The 23,121-nt window shown below is 45.9% G+C and overlaps 2 protein-coding genes across 3 annotated transcripts in view; one reads left to right on the forward strand and one right to left on the reverse strand.

Annotated features, from left to right (window-relative positions):
- Positions 1-9,830, forward strand: part of NKIRAS1 (NFKB inhibitor interacting Ras like 1) — a 20,110-nt gene extending 10,280 nt beyond the window's left edge. For both annotated transcript variants that reach the window (XM_045297463.1, XM_004704198.2), the window contains exons 2-4: positions 867-977; positions 3,351-3,592; positions 8,335-9,830. In XM_045297463.1, coding sequence (XP_045153398.1) covers positions 884-977; positions 3,351-3,592; positions 8,335-8,577 — 579 coding nt within the window. In that variant the 5' untranslated portion in view covers positions 867-883 and the 3' untranslated portion in view covers positions 8,578-9,830. The remainder of the gene's footprint in view (positions 1-866; positions 978-3,350; positions 3,593-8,334) is intronic.
- Positions 9,831-10,619: 789 nt separating this feature from the next.
- LOC101654717 (ubiquitin-conjugating enzyme E2 E1) overlaps positions 10,620-23,121 on the reverse strand; it is an 18,636-nt gene continuing 6,134 nt past the window's right edge. The window contains exons 3-5 of the mRNA XM_045297689.1: positions 13,472-13,672; positions 12,277-12,424; positions 10,620-11,408 (exon numbers count right to left, since the gene is read on the reverse strand). Coding sequence (XP_045153624.1) covers positions 11,311-11,408; positions 12,277-12,424; positions 13,472-13,672 — 447 coding nt within the window. The 3' untranslated portion in view covers positions 10,620-11,310. The remainder of the gene's footprint in view (positions 11,409-12,276; positions 12,425-13,471; positions 13,673-23,121) is intronic.

A 23,121-nucleotide genomic window follows, 5' to 3' on the forward strand; every position in this document is an offset into this window, starting at 1 on the left:
TTTTGTACGCAGCTGACAAAATTCAGTTTCTCAATCTCTGGAGAAAAGACAGTAACAAATGTTTCTTTTTAAAAAATTGTATCCACTCTGTATTCTTATTATCTTTATTTCCCCTTAAATGTTTACGTAAATGTTTATTTTTCCATGTAAACATTGATGAGTAGGCTGCTTCAAGACTTTTTAACTGTTCAAGGTTTAATCTAGGACACAACTAGGATTCCTACTGGCATCTCTGTACTGTAATATTCTTTGTATAAAATGTGCTCATTCTTTTTGGAAAAGAACATCTTAATAGGAATTAAACATGTGGTTATGTTGATCTTTAACATCTGCAACGATATTGTATGTGTATAGTCCCTGATTTAGGACAGGGCTCTTTCCTGAGGATTCCATTGTAAGTCAGTCCTGATGTAAGTCGTAATCCTTGATTTTTTTCATTATTATTGCATTTTCTTATCAGCATCTTTATATCTAAATCCAAACTTTGTCTATGGGCCTTGGCATGAGAATGATAATGTGAGCAAACTAAACACTGCAATATCAAACGTAGTGCATATTACTAAGGAAAAGGTGTACAAAATTAAACAGTGGGCAGACAGCAAGCGTGGTTCATTGTAACTGCCAAACATCATAAACCAGAAACTACCCTTGTAAGAAACTGCTAAGATTGATTGCTCCCACGGAGCAAATGGGAGACCAAGGAATGGGACTTGGAAGGAAATCCCTTTTGCAATACAGGCTATCCTTTTTAAAAACAAATTTGAAAGGCACCCACCATGGGTATGTCGTCCTTAACTAAATGTGAGAAGAAAGAAGAGGTTGGTCTCGACAACAGGGCATGTTAAAGACTTCTGTTCTCTTTGCAGTGATCTCCTGAGCGAAGATGGGCAAGGGCTGCAAGGTTGTAGTTTGCGGATTGTTATCTGTGGGGAAAACTGCAATTTTGGAGCAGCTTCTTTATGGGAACCATACTATAGGTAAGATGGTTTTTGGGGGTCAAACGACCCTTTCACAGGGGTCGCCTGATTCATAACAGTAGCAAAATTAGTTATGAAGTAGCAATGAAATAATTTTATGGTTGGGGAGTCACCACAACACGAGGAACTGTATTAAAGGGTCCCAGCATTAGGAAGGTTGAGAACCACTGCCTTAACTTTCATTGTGGCCCCTTTGTGAATAATAATCCCCAACCAGTTCAGATAAGGTGCCATGTGCTGCCCCGCCCCGCCCCCCCTCCGCTTCCTTCGGGACTTCGTGGCTTTGCTCCCATTCCTGGTCTGTTGCACTCCCCTCTTGGTTTACCCCCATGTGGGTTGGTCAGACTGGCTACTCTCTCTGAAATATGTCTTTAGAGCTGTCCTCTGTAGAGCTGCCATCTAAGGTGGGGACACGAGTCTCAAGCCGAGGCTGGCCCTGCAGGCATCTCTGGGAACGAGCCCCTCTGGGCAGGAACATTGTCCTTGTGAATTGAGGTCTACTCTCTCTTTCCTGTGGAGCTAAAACCAGAACCCTCCCTTTGAGTGGGCTAGTGCCGGACACCCCCCCCCCCCCCACTGCCATCATTATTCTTCCCTCACCTGTGTGGGCCCTAAAGGCATATGAGGGCACAGGTGCTATCTGCATCTGTTGTTGTTGATGATGTGAGTCAATGGGTTTGGTCTGGCTCCTGCCGGAATCTCTGGTCCTCAGCCGGGAATTGTGTGCTGTGCCCATTTTCCCTTTCGCCCATTCTGCTGTTTGAACTTGACCCAGTGAACTCGTGTTGTCTGTGACCTCTTGTGCCTGGCTGATTTCACTCAGCATACTATCCTCAGACTCTACCACAAGGTGAGGTGTTTCATCCTGGCATCACTGTTCTGGGGGATGTGTAGCACGCAAATACTTTTAGAAGCAATAGTCTTAGAAAGCATATGGTAGTGTTTGCTTCGGCAGCACATCTACTAAAATTGGAATGAAAGCACTTGTTTACTAAAACAACTACCTCTTAAGGAATGTTTGACTGTATTTCTGGTAAAAGTATATACAGTGAAGCAAGTTTCTATTCCGCGATCTCTACAAAATGACTGGCACCTTGGTGTGTGTCAGCATCCTTATCCCCACCCCCCCACCCACATTCAATTTCCTCTGTTCCCATCGACGTAGTCTCACTGTTGCGCACCCCAGCCTCTCATCTGTTTGGTCTCAGAGATAACTCTTAAGAGCACAGTCCTCGATGGTGACACCTTTTACTTTTTTGCTATTTAAAGATGGCTTCAGGGGATCCTTTTGCTTCCGGTTTAAAGAGTCTTTCAGGGCAGTAACTCAGGGCTTCTTGCAGCCTCGGGGGACCCAGTGACTTTGGGCTCTTTAGGAATTGAAAGTTCTGTGCCACCTGTTTGTCCCTTTCGATCAGCATCCTTCTGATACTGCGGACACGCAGCAGTGATGCCTGGGCACCCCCTACTGCCTTGGGTCGCAAGGCAGAGGGGGTGGTGATTTGTGGAGTCAGTCCTGTGGTCCAGCTCTTTCTCTTTTGCTCCAAATGAAGAGACCCAAAGTTTTGTCTCAGGTGGCTGTGTGTAAGCTGTTAAGATCCTAGACACTAGTCACCACTAGCAGGTAGAACGTACACTGTTAAGAACAATACTGTGCCAATGGACAGGATTGTTCCACAGACCATGACCCTACGGTTTTAAACCAGGAAAATGAATCCTGTGAGATGACTGGCTGTAGCTACGTAGTATTAGTGTCTGGATAACAAACATAGGAAGGAATGCGCATGATCATTAACCATGTGGGAGATGCAAATCAAAGCAATGATGCGCTCTCGCCAAACACTGATAACATCCAAATCAGAACCAGAACCAGAACACAACACGGTCTCCTACACCGCTTTGTGTACCCCTTAGTGTTGTCAGTCAAGCTGTGAACCTCACCCCATCACTGCCCCCTTGCCCTTCCTAAGAAACAGAAGGTTCCTTTTCTCCTCTCCCCTTGTTTACCGCCATTGAATTCTGATCTTTGTATTCTTGTGACTTCCTAAGAGTGAGATCACATCATATTTCTCCTTTTGTGGTGAACCGATTTCAGCCAGCGCATTGCCCTCCAGGTTCATTGCATTGCAAGGTGATCTGGGAACTTCTTTTTAAAGGCCGGGCAGTCTGCCCCTGCATGTACGTGCATGCCACCTCCTGCTCACCCAGGTGGGCACTGAAGCTACAGCTATCTGTCATTTTTAAAGACGCTAGTAAGATAGAAGTGTGATGACTTATTCTATCTACGCGGTAGAAAGCCGCCTTTTAAAGGCTAAGAAAGTGAGCAGCGTAACCATCCAGAGCACGCTGCCAGACGAGGTGTTTGTTTGATTCCAGGAATGGAAGACTGCGAGACCCTGGAAGACGTGTACATGGCTTCAGTGGAAACAGACCGGGGCGTCAAGGAGCAGCTGCATCTCTATGACACCAGAGGCCTACAGGAAGGCGTGGAGCTGCCAAAGCATTATTTTTCCTTTGCCGATGGCTTTGTTCTTGTGTACAGTGTGAATAACCTCGAGTCCTTTCAAAGAGTGGAGCTCCTAAAGAAAGAAATCGACAAGTTCAAAGACAAGAAAGAGGTACGGGGAGGCATTAAACACGCTGCCGGTGAACTGGGATCCTATTTCAACAGTAGCATGGGCTTAGGGGTAGTTTAATGATTTCCAAGAACTAAATGTATTCACAATATCTGTGATCATCATAACTTTGTTGTTAGTTCAGGACATACAGGGCTGGTTCAGCTTGATCCAGGACCACGTACAAGTTGGGTTTTAATGACTTCAGATCCCGACACCCTGTAGTTTGTGTGTTACGTGGCGGCTTTCTGCCCCATGTTCTTTGTTGTCTTCCTTAAGTAAATTGTCTCCAGCTTTACAGATTACACACATGAAAAACTGGTAAGATTGGGGGTTTATCCATTTAGATAACACAGAAAAACAAGATCCGCATGCCTTCCTACACAGTCTATCAAATGCTGTACAACCTGGCCCCGGCTTGCCCTTCACCTTACCTTTGCTCATTCTCCTCTTCCACTGAGCGCCAGTGATTCTGGTCTACCTCCCATCTGTCCACCCTCGGGATTCTGTTTCCTCATGAATGGCCCACAGCTGAGGCTTCCTTTGCCCGAACGCCCTGATCCTTCCCCCGCTCTCTCACAGCTACCTCCCCGTCTAGAGGACCGGATCCTGTCCTAGCTGAGAGTACACCGGGCTAGGTGTACTTAAGCCAGGTGTTTATATTTTAGTATTAAACTCTTTGAGGTGATTGTAGATTCACATGCAGTTATTTGAAATAACAGGGATTCTGTGTACCATGTAAGGGACCATTATGCTGTGAGGACTCACAGCTCTGGAAACCTAGGGAGCAGTTTTACTCTGCCCTGTGGGTTTACTAAAGGACTCCTGGTGGCATGGGGGTATGCGATGGACTGAGAACCTCAAGGTCAGCAGTTTGAAACCACCAGCCACTTTGCAGGAGAAAGACGGTCTTTCTACGCCTGTAGAGTTAGTTTTGGAGTAGTGCTAGCCTGCCTATATGGTTGCTACGAGTCTGAAGCAAGTTTTCGGCTTATAACAGTTCTCAACCTTCCTAAGGCCGTGACCCTCTATAAAGTTCCTCCTGTTGGGTGACCCCCCCAACCATAAAATTATTCTCGTTCCTATTTCATAACTGTAATTTTGCTACTGTAAGAATCGGGCAACCCCTGTGAAAGGGTCTTTCGACCCCCAAAAGGGTCGCAACCCACAGGTTGAGAGCTGCTGGCTTTTAAGGTCATTATGAGTTATAATCGACTTGACGGGAATGGGTCTTTCGTACCCAGTTTCCCCTAGTGATAACATCTTGCAAAACTGTATCACAACCCAGATACAACCACTGAGACAGACAAGATACTGAACTTATCCACCACTGCGTGGATCTCTGTGACTCCCCAATACCCTCCCACCTCACCCCTTCTTAGCCTCTGGCAACCATTAATCTGTTCTCCATCCTTTTAATTTGTCATCTCAGGAATGTTATATAATCTTTTGGGAACAACTCTCATCACTGTGCATAATTCTCCAGGGGTTCAGCCGAGTTGTTGCGTCTCTATCAACAGCATCTGCTGGAGAAAGAAGGTTCTTTTTCGTTTTCTTTTTCTTCATATGTAGGCGGTCAAGTGACTTGCATGTTTTAAAGGGATCACTTTGTTGCCTGTGGCTGTAGACAGTGAGGGACCCGGTGAGGAGGCCCCTGGATCTCTATCACCCTGGGCACTTTAACATTGATGCGTTGGAGAGGTGAGGAGAACCACCTTGGCCACTGAGGTAGGCAGGCTAAGCCAAGAGGTCGCCGTGTCCCAGAAGGCAAGTGGCGCTAGCATTTTAAGAGGAACAGGTGGTCAAAGGGAATCCATGTTTCCCGTGGTCCAAAAATACTGAGGATTAGGGAATGACCGTGGTCTTGACCAGGTCAGCTTTAGTGAAATAGTGCGATGCAGTCAGACTGGAGTGGGTGTGAGAGAGAACCGTATGCAGTAGACATCGCGGTGAGGGGGCACAAAAGAACTGGTGCCGGAGCTGGAGGCCGATGTGGCGTCTAAAGTGGTGGTGGGTTTTGTCTGTCGGGATGAGAGACAGCATTGAGCAGTCATCTGGTGGGGGGACAGTGCTGATGCAGGCGCGGGGACAGTGGTCCGAGTGACATGCTTGTCCAGCTGAGAGCATAGGTTTCAGAGCAGTGTGTGCAGGGCCAGGAAGACTGCAGGCTGCTCCACGTAGTAGAAGCTTGCAGAAGTTCTCTCCTAATTCCTTCTGTTTTCTTACTAAAATAGTATGGTCCGTAAGTGGAGGAAGAAATGTTGGAAGTTAGAATAGAAAGTACCCAAGTATGAGATACGGTCTAGTTAGAATCTATTGCTGGGGAATGTCAACTCTATTGAGGTCAGAGGTTGAGTTGGGCTCTGAGGTGTAGGCTAGGAGAACCTGATGGGATGGAGTTTGGCTCGCAAAACCTACGGGCGACAGAATGTATCTAAAGGGCCTGAAGAGGAACGGAGGACTTGAAGCGGGCCGAGGGCCAGCGATAAGGTGGTCAAGCCGATGGGATTGTGGTTTTCAGAATGGTGACCTAGGCAGGCAGGAGTGGGCCACTTGGAACTGAGATCCCGGAGGGAAGCATCACCAGAGAGACTCAGGAGTATACCGTGAGAGCGGGCGAATGGCGGAGGTAAGGTGCACGGTATCCCATCAGGGAGGGCTCAAGGAGCTGAGCTCAGATTATTGGCAGGGTCATGTACATGGCTAATGGAATCATTAGGAATTAAGAGTACTATAGGATGACCCTGCTTGATATTTTCCTTCACCAAGAGATCACTGAGGAGAAGGGTGCTACAGCAAAGTGTGGTGAAAGCAGATGGTACCCAGCTACCAAGCAGAGGTCTCAAAGGCTTGTATTCAAACAAGCATCCATCCAAGCGAGGAGTCGACTAAGTCCACATGGAGGAAGCACACCGGCCTCTGTGATACAACAATAACGATAACAAAATTCAAATATGACAAAGGGAAAAATATCAAGAGTTTAAATGGCAAACACCCAATTTGTAGAAGGCTATGGCGGACAGTGGAAGCCCAAAACCCATCTGCAGAGTAACTGGCTAGATCAAGCTCCTAGGGCGGACCATTAGCCTCAGGCAAGGGTCTTGAAAGCCTATTGTCAGAGATCATTGAAATCTTGACTATGCTGGATGGAACTTGATACTCGCTCAGTCATCTGACTTCCCTACTGACCAAACCTGAATTTGCTCCAGGTGCATATTCCACGATAGAAATTTCTTCCCTGGCTTTTTAAAATATCGAGGGTGGTCTTTTCTTTCCTACTCATTTGTATGTTTCTCTGTTATCTTTACTACTTTGATACTGCTTTTTATTGGGCTTCCCAGTTTGTGAAGCACAGGAGTGTATGCATAGAGCTAATAACTAATGCAAGTGTTTATAGGGAATGTAGGGGTGGAGTGGGCAGGCGATAGGGAAGGTGAGGTGATTTCAGGAGTAAACAATGAAGGTGGGAGGGAGCACTAGAACTGATTGTGATTACACAACTCATTTTAAAGGCGATTTAGCCATGGGGGGAGAAACTTCTAAAACGGATTGTGGTCATGATTGTACAATTCTTCTTGATGTGATTGAACGATTGAATTGTATGATCTGTGGATTGGTAAGAAATGTAAGAAGAAAAACAAAACAGAGTACTGTAGAAGTGACCATGAGCCAGGGTCATGGAGGGATCATGGGAGTAGACGTTTGAAGGGATTTCTGTTGGAGGCAGCATCGCGGGACAATACCCCCTGTACCCCAGCCCCAGTGGTAGTGGCAGGAGGGGCGTAATAAAAGCCAGCCAGCCAGCCAGGTTGAGGGGCCACAGGGCTGAACCAGCGTTTCGTGAGGCAAGGTGAGAACACTGGAAGCAGACCGTGAGCGAAGGGAGCTTTTTCAAGGGGGCAGAGTGGAAGCATTGTAGTTGGGGAGGAGGGACGAAAGGAGACCAGAGATGAAGATGAGACTCAGTGATGAGGAATGACAGGAGGACTGCCAAGGGACGGGCGCCCTGGGGGCTGCTTTCCAGCCCTGCTGGGAAGGCCGGGCTCACTTTGCATCCTGGAGTCTGTTGGCATCACGGCCACTGTTTTCGCTCACTGTTTCTCCCAGAGATGCTCTGGCTGGCTTGCTTGCTGATCTCCCCTTCACCCTTTGTTGCACCATCCTGAAGGAAGGGCTGGGCCCTCCCTCCTTACTGACCCAAGCCTGGCCATTGCCTCTCATGAACGAATGACTTGTCTTCAGCAGAAACTTCTAGGGGTTCCTTTGTTCAACCTGGACTGAGTGCTTACCTTGCACGAGGCCCTGTCCTAGGGCTGGGAATACGGTGAACATGATAGAAGAAAAAGATCCCTGCCCTCGGGTAGCTGAGGAGGGAGGCCTTGGCTACTTGCTCCAGTTGGCATCTGGCTTTAACAGTTCTGTGTGGAATTGCCAATCTCCCAAACACCAGGAATAGTCTAATCCAAGTTAAACTTGGCCACATTTTACTCAACTCCTTATTATCTCCTAGATACCCATTTCCCAAGTTGCTCTCCCATTCATGTGACGTAAACTTTCACCTGCTGCTCATCGGTGGGTCAACAGTTTAGCTTTCAGGACGGTCAGGGCGCTCCATCTTCTGCCCTCAGGTCACACAGGGGTGCCATGCAGCGCAGCAGGTAGCTCAGAGTTCCCCGTTTCTCTCCATTGTGTGTGAGACGACCTGTCAGCGCCCGAGCATCATCTTTCCAATCCATTTCTTTCAGGTGGCCATTGTCGTACTAGGAAACAAACTGGACCTCTCTGAGCAGAGACAAGTGGATGCGGAAGTGGCCCAGCAGTGGGCCAGGAGCGAGAAAGTGAGGCTGTGGGAGGTGACGGTGACCGATCGGAAGACTCTCATCGAGCCCTTCACCCTGCTGGCCAGTAAACTTTCCCAGCCGCAGAGCAAATCGAGCTTCCCTTTGCCTGGGAGGAAAAACAAAGGGAACTCCAGCTCTGAGATGTGAAATCACGATCCCACGCGTCTTCATGTGTCTGTGAACATGGGCAACAGCAGAAGGCCCCTAAGGACGGACGCCACTGAAAGCACTTTAGGTTGTGATTTAAATACTCAGTTGCAGTTGCTATTACCCGATAGGAAAGGTTTTCTCACTCCCACTGTGTACAACCCGTCCCTGAAATTAGCACCTTGGTTATTTTTATTTGTTACACTTATCAAACACTGACTTTCGACAGTATGCAAATGTTTTACCGCTAACTGTTCCCGTCTCATAAACCGCCATCCTGTGTGTTGCCAGCCTGAGCATAGCTTTATTTCTAAATGGTCACGAATCACCTATTATCTGGGTGATGAGACTTGGCATTTTCTCTCTGTCGGAGTACAGGAGTATAGGAGTGCCCAGTAAATGATCTGGGTATTAAGTGAGTTAAGCTTTCTCCTGTATGAGTCTGAACAAAACTTACAATATAGCTTAGCTCCAAATGCATGTTTATAACACCTTGAGCTAGGTGGGGTAACTAGGTTTATCCAAGGCCATTTTCTGGTCCTTTCTGCTGGTGCCTGATTGATAAACCCAAGACATGGTTTCATCGGCTAAGTAAGGCCTTAAGGACAATCAAGCTTCCCTTTTCCAGAAGGATGACTATGTTCTGAACAAGTCTTCTACATACCTAGCCATTTAGAATAAAACAGGTCATGAAGATACTGGCCTCAAGGGTAGTCTTAGGCGATCTGGCCTCTGCTAAGGTTTCCTGAAGATTTTGCCAGGATTTGAACCATGGGGCTAATTGTATAAAGGGAGTTCAAAACATCTGTGGACATTTTCTATTATTCTACTTTTCCACGAACTCTTTGAAGCGCCCTAATATTTAGAATGCTGACGGCATTATAACTTAGCTATTGATCAGAGAACACGTGAAAGCATCTAGTGAGCTCAACACCTTAGATTGGATAGTTTTAGTAAGGCTTAGTGGCTCAGGTTAGTGAACTCAAGCCAACAGCTGCATACAGAAGAGCTACAGTGGCTGTAAACCACCCAGTCCTGTGCTACTGCGTAATTAGTGATGTGCTAAAACCATCCTGTTCACCGTGCCGATCCTTTTCTGTTGCTCCTGTGCATCGAACACTTATTGCTTTTTTAAACATGACGTACTTGAGATCACCCCGCAGATTGCTTTTTTCCTGACTGAAAACTTGGATCTATGATTAGTAGTTACCTCTCCTCCCTACAAGCCGTCAATAAACACTCATGCATATTCATTTGGGGCACCTGGCTGAGTTTTTCCGGAGCGGAGGCGTAGGTGGGGAGACAGAATAACTGCTGGGTTATGGAGGGGGTGCACCTACGTGATGCCAAGTTACCCCCCTGCGGCTGTCCCGACTGATCGCCCCATTAGCTGGAGTAGAGACCCATCGCTGTTACTTGTTCCACTTGAGCACCTTCAGGTTAGGAAATGCTTATAAAAGGATGCCTTACAGCTTGCTCCTCTTTGAAAGATGTTACCAAGCCAACCAACCACTCGCTGCTGTCACTGCTGCTGTTGATTCTGTCTCCTAGTGACACTAACAGGACAGAGTACAAGTCTGTAGGGGCGAGCCCGGCCTGGAGAGATCCAGGTGCATTGTTGTGATAGAGGAAAAACGCTTCCGTGCACAATTTCTGACCTTTTCCTCGTTCCGTTTTCCATTCTCTGAAAACTTCTAACAAGCTCCCGTGATTGTCCTGTGTCCTGAGAACACCAACAGAGATGATGACCCCTTTGGGGTCCTATGAAACAGCTGATATAACCTGCCTTCAATTGAAGTGGCCCAGCAGGTCCCCTCCAAGCCACTGCTCTTTTGATTGGATCTTTTTTTGGTAACGTGTCCTAACATGACCAAGACAAGAAAACCTGTCTGTAGCCATCCACTGGAATCTCAGAGTACATGATGTGCCATCAGCTATTAGATCTGTGATTACTTCTAGGTAGTTTTAATAGTACAGCTCAAAATCTGCAGACAGGAACCGAATGAGAGAGAGAGAGAGGGAATGAGCACACCAGTACGTGGTGGTTTTTAATATTGTTTATTAGCACAGTAACAAATGCAGACTTAAGTAGTCCACAACATAACCAATCCACTGAGCAACTCCTAGTCCTTACAGTTAACAGCTTAAGGTATTTCACTACAGGTTTTCACAAGTCCTGATTCAAACCTTTCATCTTTTCACAATAAAGTAGATTGGCATATAAAATAAAACACATTAACTACTGCTCTCCTATATGGTGTCTTACCGCCACTGTCTACTTTATGCCTCTTAAACTCTGAAATAGCGATGTCCCTTCCCAACGCGGGACGACAGAATCCAATATTGGTTGTTTTCACTAAACGCCAAAGCGTTCTGTCCGGGAAGGACTTCACACCGTGGCCTTGGGTGGAGCCTGCACAAAAATCAAGCGGTTCTGAATTTACGTACTACGAGCAACTGAACCCAAATGTCTAGATGCACATTCTTGTGTGTACTACATTTCAGCTAAGTTTGCAGAACGAATGACAGTTTTAAAAGTTGCTATTACCAATTTTCTGTCTACTGTAGCAAGATACCTTAAGTTACAACAAAATCTTAGGAAATAAGACTGAATAATATCTGTTATAGAAATACCCTACTCTTTACCAACTCCCACCCTCCCCCACCCCTTCAAAATCATAAGCAGCTCTCTTCTGTGACAAACAAGTAATGCACGAATTGTCAAAACCCAGTTTATGTCGCGTATCTCTTGGTCCACTGTCTGGCCATTCTGTCATGTTCAGCTCTGTTGGTCATATACTGAGTGGCAATACTTCCCACCAAAGGGTCAGCTGGAAGGGAAAGAGTGTAGATTACTTTTTCAGAAATAAAACACCTTTGGCTCACAGCAAATCAGCCAGCTTGGGTAGAAACAGGCGACAAGAGTGTTTGTGATGAAACCCTTCTCTGAACCCAAGAAAGAGCCCGCACAGTCAGGTCTGCGGCATGGCGGCCCTGTGCACACAGGTGGAGCTGCTCCACGAGGTTTCCTTGGCTGCAATCTTGACGGGAGCAGATCACCAAGCCAGGCCTTTCTCCCACATTGCTATAGGGTGGATTCGAACCACCAACCTTTAGTAGCCAAATGCTTTCAAAACATCTGTTAGCACCCCGGAATTTGATCTATGAAACACCACACCCACTATTCTGGGCATTTTGCCTTCTAGGCTTTTAAAAAACACCATTGGGGTGGGGGGGGGCGCTGAGGGAGCAGCGGGTGGTTTTTTTTTTAACCATAGTAGAATGTTGATCTGGGTTCATATCCTTAATTCATTCGATTTCTGTCCCAAATAACACCCAATTGGAGTTGTTTTATCTTTCTTTTTTTGTTCAGGAGGAGGTTCTTTTATGTTAGGCTAAGTTCAGTAAAGACTAGAATGTTCCAGGCTCCAGGCCACAATGAACACTCACTATGGTTACATGACCTTTGGCACCTATGAAGGTGCAGGGGTGACGCTGAAATCCATGGGGGCTATTACAATACACCGCTGTCTGCCTCGGCACTGTTGACTTAGATAGAGCTGGGCAGTCAGGTCAAAACCAGAACCCCCGTTCTTACAGTGTAGCCTTGAAACTGACATGGAACCTACCCCCATGGGCTCGACATGCATTTTCTCAGGTGAGGACGAGTGAAACAAGCTAAAAATGGATTCATCTTACCAGGATTACAGTCTGTAAGGAGTGAGCAGATAGAAAGGAGGACTTTGGAAATGGTTAGCGCTGGACTCCAATTATCTTTCAATATGTCCAAGCAAATCACTCCTTGACTGTTAATATTACAGTGATAGATTCTTGTCCGAAATGTAACCTAAAAAAAGCAAGGCTAAGTTAAACACAAATTAACCCAATCAATTTGAGATGGTAATTTCACCTCTATTCTAATCTCAGGATTGACCATTGCATTTTAAAAGTCTCATCTATCCCATTGATCGTATGCAGGGTAAGTGAATACTTCCTTTACAGTTTTAAATCTTTTCTTAACATTTCCAGGTTTGAATAGCTGTTTGCTGACCTCTTGTGTTAGAAGGTTGTACTACATAGCCTCAAAGTTGGCTTCAGAATCCACAAATTCAAGCTCAGAGACACACCCTCAAAAACAGATTAGAAAAACACTGAGCTGCCAAGAGAAGTGGTGTGTCCTGTCTAAAAGCTGACGGCCCACGGTCTTCACTCGAGGAGCCAGCTGTGGGTGAGAACTACTCAATAGTGGAAGCAGACGGGCCACCTGATCATGGCTTCTTCTGCTTCTTCTCTTAAGTTTTATGCACAGAACACCCCAACTGCTTTTTAAAAGTGACTGACTTTTAGGATGACGTCTTTCTCCTGCCATTGCAAGAGCGGCAGTCTACCCATCCCCGAGAGGTGTCCTTCTGAGAGTGCGAGTGTGAACGAGAGTCGGATGGAGTATGGTTTGGGCACCGCTGACCACCTCTCTCCTCGATGAGAAACCCGAGACCTAGATTTGAGCAAGATCCCAAAATGACAAGAGACAGAACCCACAGCGACTTTTGGTAGGCGATTTCTGATTTAGTGCATGGATAGTCTGACCCCACTTTTAGCTGTTCATTAACTTCTTTCCCCCATAGGGATGAAAAATAGGGAATTAATTCTGGGTTTGCTGACCCTGTTAATATAAACATGATTTCAATATCACCAAAACAAAGCGTAGAAAACAAACAAGGGGCTAACCCAAAGGAGTGTTTTATATATGTTCAAATGTAATATGATTAATTAGGAAGTAAGAGAAAACTGCTCGTATATGTGTTATTAAAAACTCAATTAGAAAAAAAACCCTCAATAATTCCTCCCTTATGGGAATTAGCGGATTTTAGCAGGAACAAGGAGGATTTCTTACCTTTGGAGGCTTGAAGGGATATTCCGGTGTAAACGTGATGTCGAGGAAGAACACTCCCCCCTCATACACAGACCCTGGAGGTCCTAGGATGGTGGACCTCCATTCATAGATGTTATCGCCTTTGGGACCAGCACTGAGAGATAGAAAGTAACAAAGGAACGGGTTAGGTAGATGGTGGCATCGTCCCTCTCCCAAAAAGCCCTGTCAAGTGGGACAAGCCAAGAGCATGGGACTGTGTGAGGCTACCAACCCAAGACCCTCTTTAAGTCTAACACCAAGCCTATTCTAAGACCACCATCGAGTGACACACTAAATAACGGACTGAACCAACAACAGAGCCCCACTGCCACCAAGCTGATTCCAGCTCACAGGGACCAGGGCCACCTGACAGGGCTGACTGAGTAGGACAAGTAGAACGGTCTCCTGCAGCCTTCTCCTGCAACGCAGCCCAATGTGTCATCCCATTAATGTCACCCCAAACCCCAATTCACTTCTACCCAGTCGATGCTGACTCCTAGCAACCCTTTACGACAGGGCAGAAGTACCCCTCCGTCCGTTTTCAAGACTAAGTCTTCATGGGAGTGGAATTCCCCGTAGTTTCAAACTACTGACCTTATAAGTTGACAGCCCAACCGTATAATTTCTCTTAATTACACTATGCCCCCCGACTCCTTAAAATAAAAGATATTGCCCATAAAATCAGTGCTTTATTTAAAAATCATCAGTATGAATGAGGTCAACAGTTTCCCAAAAGCAAAGATGAGATGGTAAAGGAGCAGGGAAATTACAGCACTGGAAACAACCATCAGAACACACAGTGTGGTCACTGTTAACTAATGCCACAGGACCAACTGTGAGGAACATGCCTAACAGAAACCCACCTGCACGCTTGCACCAAAAGCTCCAACAAATACTAAGAGACTACACTCACTTTTATTGTAATGTGTGAGTCTCGTCATAAAACCAGCACGAGGGGTCTTCAAAAGGTTCTTGCACCAAGTTAAAGCACATTCTAACTTGTTACAATCTATCTGAAGAGGTTATCCTTTGAGGCAAGAAGGAGCAGTTTGAACAGAGCTCCTATCAGAGCAACGTGAATTCTCTGCTAAAATTGAAGAATAAACACCAAATTGATGGGGATGCTTGGCTGGAAGAATGGTACAACCACTGATTTCTTTAGGAACAGTTTACAGGGGCAATGCCGCCAAGCAATCAGTAAGTTACAAATGGATAACTCATTCTAAGAAGGGATGAGACAAGGTTGAAATCCACAACAGACCGTCTGTATTAATTTGAGAGGAAAATATTAACCCTATGGCCATGGCCTAATTGAAGATGACCAACAACAGCAGAAACCCAGTCAACACCATGCAGATACTTCAACGGGTTCAGCTTATACAACCTGGGCGGACAGAAGAGTCGAACACGCTTTCTGCTCATTGGGTGACACACGGTGTGCCCAGATCGGCGGCAGGGAAGAGCTGAGCTCTCTTCTTTTTCCCCCCAACAGTTTTATTGGCAAGTAACCGACATATCATATAACTCAATAGTTCAAGCATTCAATCATACCACGGAGAATTGCACAATCAGCCCCACATCCGTTTTAGAGTTTCCCCTAATAAAATCACACGCACAGTCTGTGAGTTTGCATTGCCACGGCAACCGATCGTAGGTCTCAGCAGAGACAGTTCGAGCGTGGTGTCATGTCGGACTCCCCTTCACAGAAATTGTCTTGGAATGATGATGAGCTTGACCCCCCTCCCCCATCTCCTCACCCCCACCCCCACCCCCAGGTGGTCGGTCACATGCTGGTCTCCACGCCATTCTCACAAAAATTATGAGGCATCCACCTTACAGTCACAATTTGGCTCCTTCTGGTTTCTTGTTTCCCAGTCATCAAACAAGGAGCCCTGGTGGCACCGTGGTCCTGCAGTTTGAAACCACCAGCCGTTGTCCGGGACAAAGACAGGACTTTCTACTCCCAGGAAGAGGTAAAGTCTTGGAAACTCACATAGGTAGGTAGCTCTACTCTGTCCTCTAGGATTGACTCCATGGTCCCAAGTTGCTTTTCGGTTAGTGGGGGTGGAAGGGGAGAAAGGGGGAAGCGATCGCAATGATTAATGTACAACCCCCACCCCAGGGGGACAAACAACAGACATGTGAGTGAAGGGAGACAGCGGACAGTGTAAAATATGAAAAGAAAAATAATTTAGAAATTATCAAGGGTTCGCGAGGGCGGGGGAGGGAGGGGACAACAGAGGAGCTGATACTAAGGGCTTAAGTAGAAAGAAAATGTTTTGGAAATGATGATGGTAACGTGTACAAATGCGCTTGATACGATTGATGTGTGGATTGTTTTAAGAGCTACAAGAGCCCACAATAAAATGATTTATTAAAATTAAAAAGAAAAAAGACACCTTTAAAGGGGCTCTCCTTTTTCTTTTTCTCTTCAGTTAGCAATGTAAAAAAGATTAATTTACATTACTGGCATACTGTGTATACTCGAGTACAAGCCCATGCGAATAGCAGCAAGGCACCCAAGTTTACCACAAAAACACAGCATTTACAATATGCTGAAAAACAAAACAAAAAAACCCCAACAATATGCTGAAAAACCTCTGCTTATACACAAGTATATATGGTAAATTCTCAGGACTCTCAGTTCTTTAGGGTGGGGCTAAATGGTTGGTTTCACCACTTTTAGGAGTCTTGACCTTGCTACAGCTTATGCTGAGAAACAAGTTGTATTTTCATCTTTCCATTGCATTTCCGCCAACTTTTTCAAGTTCTCCTCTCATCTTTGAGTCTCAACGAGAAAGGACCATTAAAGCTGTTCTAAGCCTTCATCCCGTCGTAGATGCCCCTTTGAGGGCTGAGGTGTGCCTGACCCAAGCCAGGGGATGTTCAATCACTTCCTGCGCATATGAGAGCTGACCAATGAACGGAAATAACGCCTAGAGATGGATAGATGCATTCAAATCATGATGCGGGCAAAAAATATTACAAGTACCAGAGACTGTCAGAAGAAGGAAAAAATCTTGGTGCTAGTACAGCCAGAATGTTCCTCAGGATGGGGAGACCTGGTTTCACATACTTAGGACATCTGTTCAGGAGAGCTCAGTCCCTGGACAAGGACGCCATGCTTGGTAAAACAGAAGGTCAGTGGAAGAAGACGACCCTCCATGAGATGGGCGGACACAGTCGCTGCACAATGGGCTCAACAACACTGTGAGGACGGAGCAGGGCGGGGCGGGGTTTTGTTCTGCTGTGCACGGGGTCATTAAGAGTTGGATCCGACTTAGCAACCAGCCTTCATGGCTGTGAATAAGCAGGAAACATTCAATTCTCAAAGCTCTCCTTTACCCGTCATAGGAAAATGGAAATAACATTTTAAATAAAGGGTTTCTCAACACAAGAGCTAAGCGCATCACAGACTCAGAGAACCCTACCAGTTTGGGCTCAGAGCTCATTTTAGGCAACCATCATTAGGCACAAAACAGTCATTTTTGCCCTGCAGGCTCTGGCTCTCCTTCCTATTTTTTTTTTAATCTCCAAATCTCACCCTAAAAAGACTCCAATAGATGGCAGTACTTTTTACATTATAAACTGTGGTGGGTGGGAGGAGTAGGGTGACAGCCATCAAATTATAAGTTATTCCCATGTACATTTCAATATATATTAAACTATCATCAAGGTTTTCCTAAGTATTACAGTGGAGCTGTTAGCTAGCTCACCCTTACCTTTTAAATCACTGTTATTTACACTTAGTTACACCATAATTAGGCCACAATACTTTCCAAAACATTTGCTCTGCTCAGTTGAGTTGGTTTCTAGGGTGCTGTGCTTTTTATTCAAGATACATGCGCACATACACACACATCCTCCCAGTCTAAAGTGGCTGAAGAGCTGACTAAACCCAGTTCCACACTGCTATGAGGATGCAGCAGCAGCTCAAGCAATGGCCTCTGTAAAATCCCAGCACTGTCTCCCAGGCAGAGGAGGGCACAGGGAAGGGGCAACGGGCTAAGCTACAAATCTTCATCTCTGGGCGTCTCGAACCTATTCAGTTACTCCATGCAAGCCGGAAGCCTTTACTTGGCGAGTCAAGCGCACCTCAGTCGATGGAATGATTTCTACAGAGAAGTTAACGCTGTTCTTTTAAAGAAATGCGGTAACGTGCAGAGGCTTCCTCCATCCGGTGCCTCCTGAACCAGACAGCGCTCGATGGCAGGGGTCCCAACACTGAACAGAACAAACTCCTTCAAGCTGTCTTCTTGCTACATGGTCAAGAAGCAGGTTTAAGTACTTCACTTATGAAACAAAGGGAGGGGGCGGGGGAAGAGAGAAAGAAAGCATCTCAACATCTCAATGGTGCAAGGAGACTCACTGAGACTTCTCTCCAAGGAGCACGGGACCAGGTGGAGACAGGTCACAGTTCTTGTACCTCATCACTACCACACCGCCGATTATACAAAGAAAGGAAATACCTATGTGCTAACCAAAATTGGAACAGTAGGAAATATAATCAATACCAGTCATTTCAAGTATAATCCAAGGAAATTATTCATACAAATCAAAATTTTAAAACTATCATTAGAACATCTTACTGGAATTCGTTGTATACCCTGGAGTTATCGTCTCCTATAATATCGTCACAAAATAATTTTTGCAGCTTGCTTTGTTTGAGAATCCTGTCTGTGGGAGTTCTCCCTGTTCCCACCTCTCTTCCTAGGGATCACTGAGCCTGCCAGTCTCCTGGTTTGACCATTAAAAGGCACAGAGGTCGAGGCCCAATAAAATGATTTACAAAATAAAAGGCACAGTGGTGCCTCACTCTTCCAATGTACTGCTTACAAAGAACATGCTGGCAGCAAGATGAAAATATAACCAATTTAAAAGTTTTTCTTACAAAAATGTTTTGTTGGGAGATGACCCTTGCATATAATCCCATACATGCTAATTATGCAAAGCTCATTTGCCTGATCTCATTCTCCTAAGCAAAAAGACAGGATGCATGCGAGGGTGGGAAGCCAGGCAGTTAAGAAGCATGTTAGCAAGAGGTGCAGGCAGAAGTGAAGGTGAGAGAGGGTGCTCAGAATTAACGGAATTTGGCAGCTCAGTGCTACCTAGGTCAAACTCCCTGACAATCCCTAGGGCTACACTCAGTATGAGGACAGCTGTGTGGTTTGGAAAAATCAAAGACAGCCTGTTGGAATGGGGTTTTATCCTCAACCCCAGGAAATGAGCCCTGTATGTCCACATTCTGGGCAATTTAGGCACAAGTTATATGGCAGGTTCTCGGCAGCTTTCTTTGCGGGGGTGGGGTAGCGCTTTATTGTGCTTTAAGCCAAAGCTTACATGCACAGCAAACTAGTTTTCCATTCAATAGCTCTCACACAATTCCTCGGGGACACTGGTTAAACTCTCTGCATGTGGCCAACTCCCCTTGTTTTCACCCAGAGTTCCACTCCCACTCGTCAGGTTTCCTGGGCCCTGCTTGCCTTCACTGCAGGACACATGCTGGGTGGTCCTTCTGGCCAGTCTATCATCCGATTGAGAAGCAGGTGACCCACCTCCAGGAGCCGCGCTTGCGCTTCAGTTCCGTGTTCGATGTGTGACTCAGGACAATAACTAGTGGGGGTTTGTCTGGTCTCCAACAGACCACTAAGTTTGGTCCCTTTGATGGAATCTGCGTTTGGGTCTACATCTTTCCTCCCATTTTCCTATTGTGTCCCTGCTAAGAATGGCCCCGAGTGGTAGCTGAACACCTTCTGGTTCTGGTTTTGGGCTAGAGGAGGCTGGGTAACTTTTGTGCCGCAGCAGTGAAGCAGCAGGGAGTGTCGGTGTTGGATGCCTGCAGGTGATTCTGACTTCAAGTGACCCCATGGGACCGACAGGCACTGCTCACAGGGGTTTCCTAGTGACCCATCATCCAGCAGAAGCTGGTCCACAGGTCTTTCTCCTGCAGAGCGACCCTGTGGCTTTGAACAGACAGCCTTTCAAGTTATCGGCTAAGTACTCAACCCTTGTGTCATGTGGACCCCTTCCGCTGCCTTTTAATCGTTCCTGGACCATGAATGTTGGGACTATCAGGAATGCAAGAGCCACGATCATTGGATGGCTGAGTCCAGAGCCAGAAAGGAGCTATGTCTCTTATGACCCCCCCCCCCCAAACCACTCATCTTAGACCCTCTTTAAAACCTCATTGACACAAATAATTAACTTTTATGTTTAAGGTTATTTTGGGCCTTCTGTTACGGCGGATTCCCTAGAGCGGCGGTTCTCGGCCTTCCTCACGCTGCACCCCTTTCATACAGTGATGACCTCCCCCCCAACCATGAAACCATTTTCGCTGCTACTTCATAACTGTCATTTTGCTACTGTTACAAATCAGGCGACCCCTGTGAAAGGGTGTTTGACCCCAACGGGGTCGTGACTCACAGGTTGAGAACCACTGCTCTAGAGCAATATTCTTGCTCAAATGAAAATATTTAAATATTTTCAAAACTTTCTAGATGACAGTTTTAAAGTTGTTTGAAAATGAGAAGACGTGATAACAAAGGAATTTTTTTCTTTTGAAGTATATCCCAGGACCCTCATAACTTCTCACATTTCAACAATTGCTCTGGTCCAGTGGCTTCTCACAGGGAGTGACCCCCACACCACCTCAGATGGCAATGTCTGGGGATAGTGTGGTTGTCAAAATTTGCAAGTGCGAGCGGCAGTGGAGGTCAGTGAGGCCACTATGCAGCTCACAAAGCCTCGCCCTTCTACCCCCCTAAGAATGTCATTAGTGCCATGGTTGAGAAACATGGTCTTAGAGAACCGAAATAAGTTGCTTAAGGTTAATTAGTAAAGGGAAGAGCTTCAATTTGAATGCCTAACCCTCTTTATTGTATTGCTCTGTGCCTGGTACCGAAAAAAGCATTTAATAAACATAGTTGCTATTATGTGACGCTTGATTTGCCTATACAGCCACACATCGCCTAATGCCCATGATATGTTGCGTGAAATAGAACATTATGTGATTTGCCACTGTATGAACACTACCTTGTAGTCTGAGCCCGTTTTTTCTTTAAGCATCTCTACTATACTTCGTGCCTTAGCAGTGATCGCCCAACATACTAAGAGTGATTCCCTTTGTACTTGGTCTTTAATCCACGTTATTAGCAATTTCTCCTTATCTGTTGTGGTTTTCCCTTAAATTGTCATGAGCCTTGTAGCATTCAGTGCTCACAGCCCATAGGCAAACATTTTGGATAATCTTTGTCTCTGAGGATAACTGAACATCATGCGCAACACTCTAAATTGTGAGCATTGAATGACTTTCGCTTGCGTGTTCTTTACTAACATTTTTTGTTTGACTTCCATCGATATGTCTCCTTTGTTTCTGGCTGCTGCCAGCACTGGGTCTGCTTTTGTCCTGCTTGGGGTCCGCTACATGCTTCAGGATCGCATTTTCTAAAGGACATTAAACCAGTAGCACTACAAGGCTCGAGATATGAGACACACCATCATGCAGTAAAGTTTTTAGATAAAGTTCTAAGCCAGTGGCATAGGGGTTTGTTAGAATAATCAAGACGTCTATGTGCTGGCAGTGCAATTCGCTGGTACACTCCTCTCCCAGTGGCTGTCTTTGCATTTAACCTACCCACATTTCCCATATACTTTAAATCAAACCTCGATTACTTATAATACCTAACACAATGTAAATATGATGTATATATAGCACTCTCTGATCCCTCTTAGCCTTTGAGAAATTGCTTTGACGACTTAATTCAATTTTGCAGATACAGCGCGCGGGCCACATACAGGAGACATGGGGTACACATGCTGCATGTGGGAAGCTGTTGTGTCTGCTAGTCTCCAAGGGTGACTTCTGAACACTGGTGTAATCTTACTGAACCGCAGACCTACATGCAGTTGGACATACTGCCTGAACAGACATTGATCAAGTGCTTGGTTGGACCTTGACTGTACTGTAATGCTTATCAAAGTCTTACCAATGTGTAGTCTCTTGGGCAAACACTACCCCTGAGGGCTTGTTGGAAATGCAGACTCTCTGGTCTCTTCCAAACCTAAGGTATCCAAATTTGCATTTAGGTTTAATAAGAGCCCCCCAATGAAAAGTCTGCTACGGAAAACATTAAATGACAATAAGTACCAGGTCTTATTTCTAATCTTCTAAGTTTACCATCTGGGACATCCAACTCACTCCTTCCACCATCTTATATGAACTCTTTGCAGTATGAAACCAGTACCCACCCCTGGCAATGCTGGTGCTGTGAAGACTTTTAAAAAAAGAACCAACACCAAGCCTCAAATTCAAGAAATGCTTATAAGGAAGAAATCCATCATCAATCCTGTATTCCCTATGGCAAACATTCTCACTACTCCAAATCCATTCTTCAGCTTACTCTCCTCCTGCTAAGAAATCCGCTGAAGATGTGTGAACCGGTAAGAAGGTAGCGATTACAGTAAAGACACCGCGCCCTCCCCAATGATTCCCCCCACTCACTCTCCAGGGGCTGGACGCAGCTTGCTCCAGGAGATCCCCTGAACACATCCTGAGCAGTTTTATAAAAATCAAAACCCGCTTCCTACCCTCTGGGGCCCTTCTTAAACCAGCATCCATTGCAACTTAGCAATGAATGGCAGAAGAACTCAAAAATCCAGAAAACCATACTTAGATGACTCACAGGTTAGCAACAGGCCATGATGGGAACAAACAAACAAGAAAACCGAGCCGCTGTGTGGATTCCAGCTCACTGTGACACGGCAGGACCCAGGACAGAGGAGAGCAGCCTCCGTGGGTTCAGAGCCCGTAACACTTTACAAGAGCAGAAGCCCTCCGCCGTCTCTAAGGAAGCAGCTGGTAGGTTTGAACTGCCAAGCCAAAGCTTAACTCCCACGTCAGCAGGGAACCTTAGGGCATAAGGTGTGTTATTTGAAAGCGAGAGCAAACATTGCCACAGTCTGAATAAATTAAAAGACTGTCCGTCCTTCCAGGGTGGAAGACTCCTGGGAGGAAGGAAGAGACAAAGGTCAACTCGAGGTCTGCCCACCCAAGCGATGTCCACAGAGTCCCCAGGAGGGAATGCTGGAACAGAGGGAGGGTGTTTTATCTTCCAACCTATGGGAAGGGAATGGGACTCAGATACTTAGGATCTAAGACAGTGGTCCTCAACCTTCCTCATGTTGCCACCCTTTTGTAGTTTCTCCTGTTGTGGTGACCCCCAACCAAAAAACTATTTTTGTTGCTCCTTCATAGCTGTCATTTTGCTACTGTTATGAATTGGGTGATGCCAGTGAAAGGGTTGTTCAACCCTCAAAGGGGTCGTGACCCAGAGGTTGAGAACCGCTGATATAAGTAAGATATGGCTTATGCCCATTAAAAGTCCTCCCATAAAGCCCCCCCCCCCTGTGGGGAACAGAAGGAATTCTCTTAAGTTGTCTCCCCAAAATATGTACCAAACTTAGCTGCTTAAGAGTGACTCTTGGCGAAAGTAGGTCAGAGGTTATTCTCCTTGACATTGGCCATCTGTAGTGGCTAGACCATTAGTCTGACTCACCCTGAATAAGACCCACTCCCTTCTGATAAGGATAATGGTGGTCTATTCACTTGCAGAGATACCAGAGAGGGCAAACCC

Source organism: Echinops telfairi, unplaced genomic scaffold (assembly GCF_000313985.2).
Source record: "Echinops telfairi isolate 266 unplaced genomic scaffold, ASM31398v2 ScPeMD7_7420;HRSCAF=8458, whole genome shotgun sequence".
In the NCBI taxonomy this organism is placed as follows: domain Eukaryota; kingdom Metazoa; phylum Chordata; class Mammalia; order Afrosoricida; family Tenrecidae; genus Echinops; species Echinops telfairi.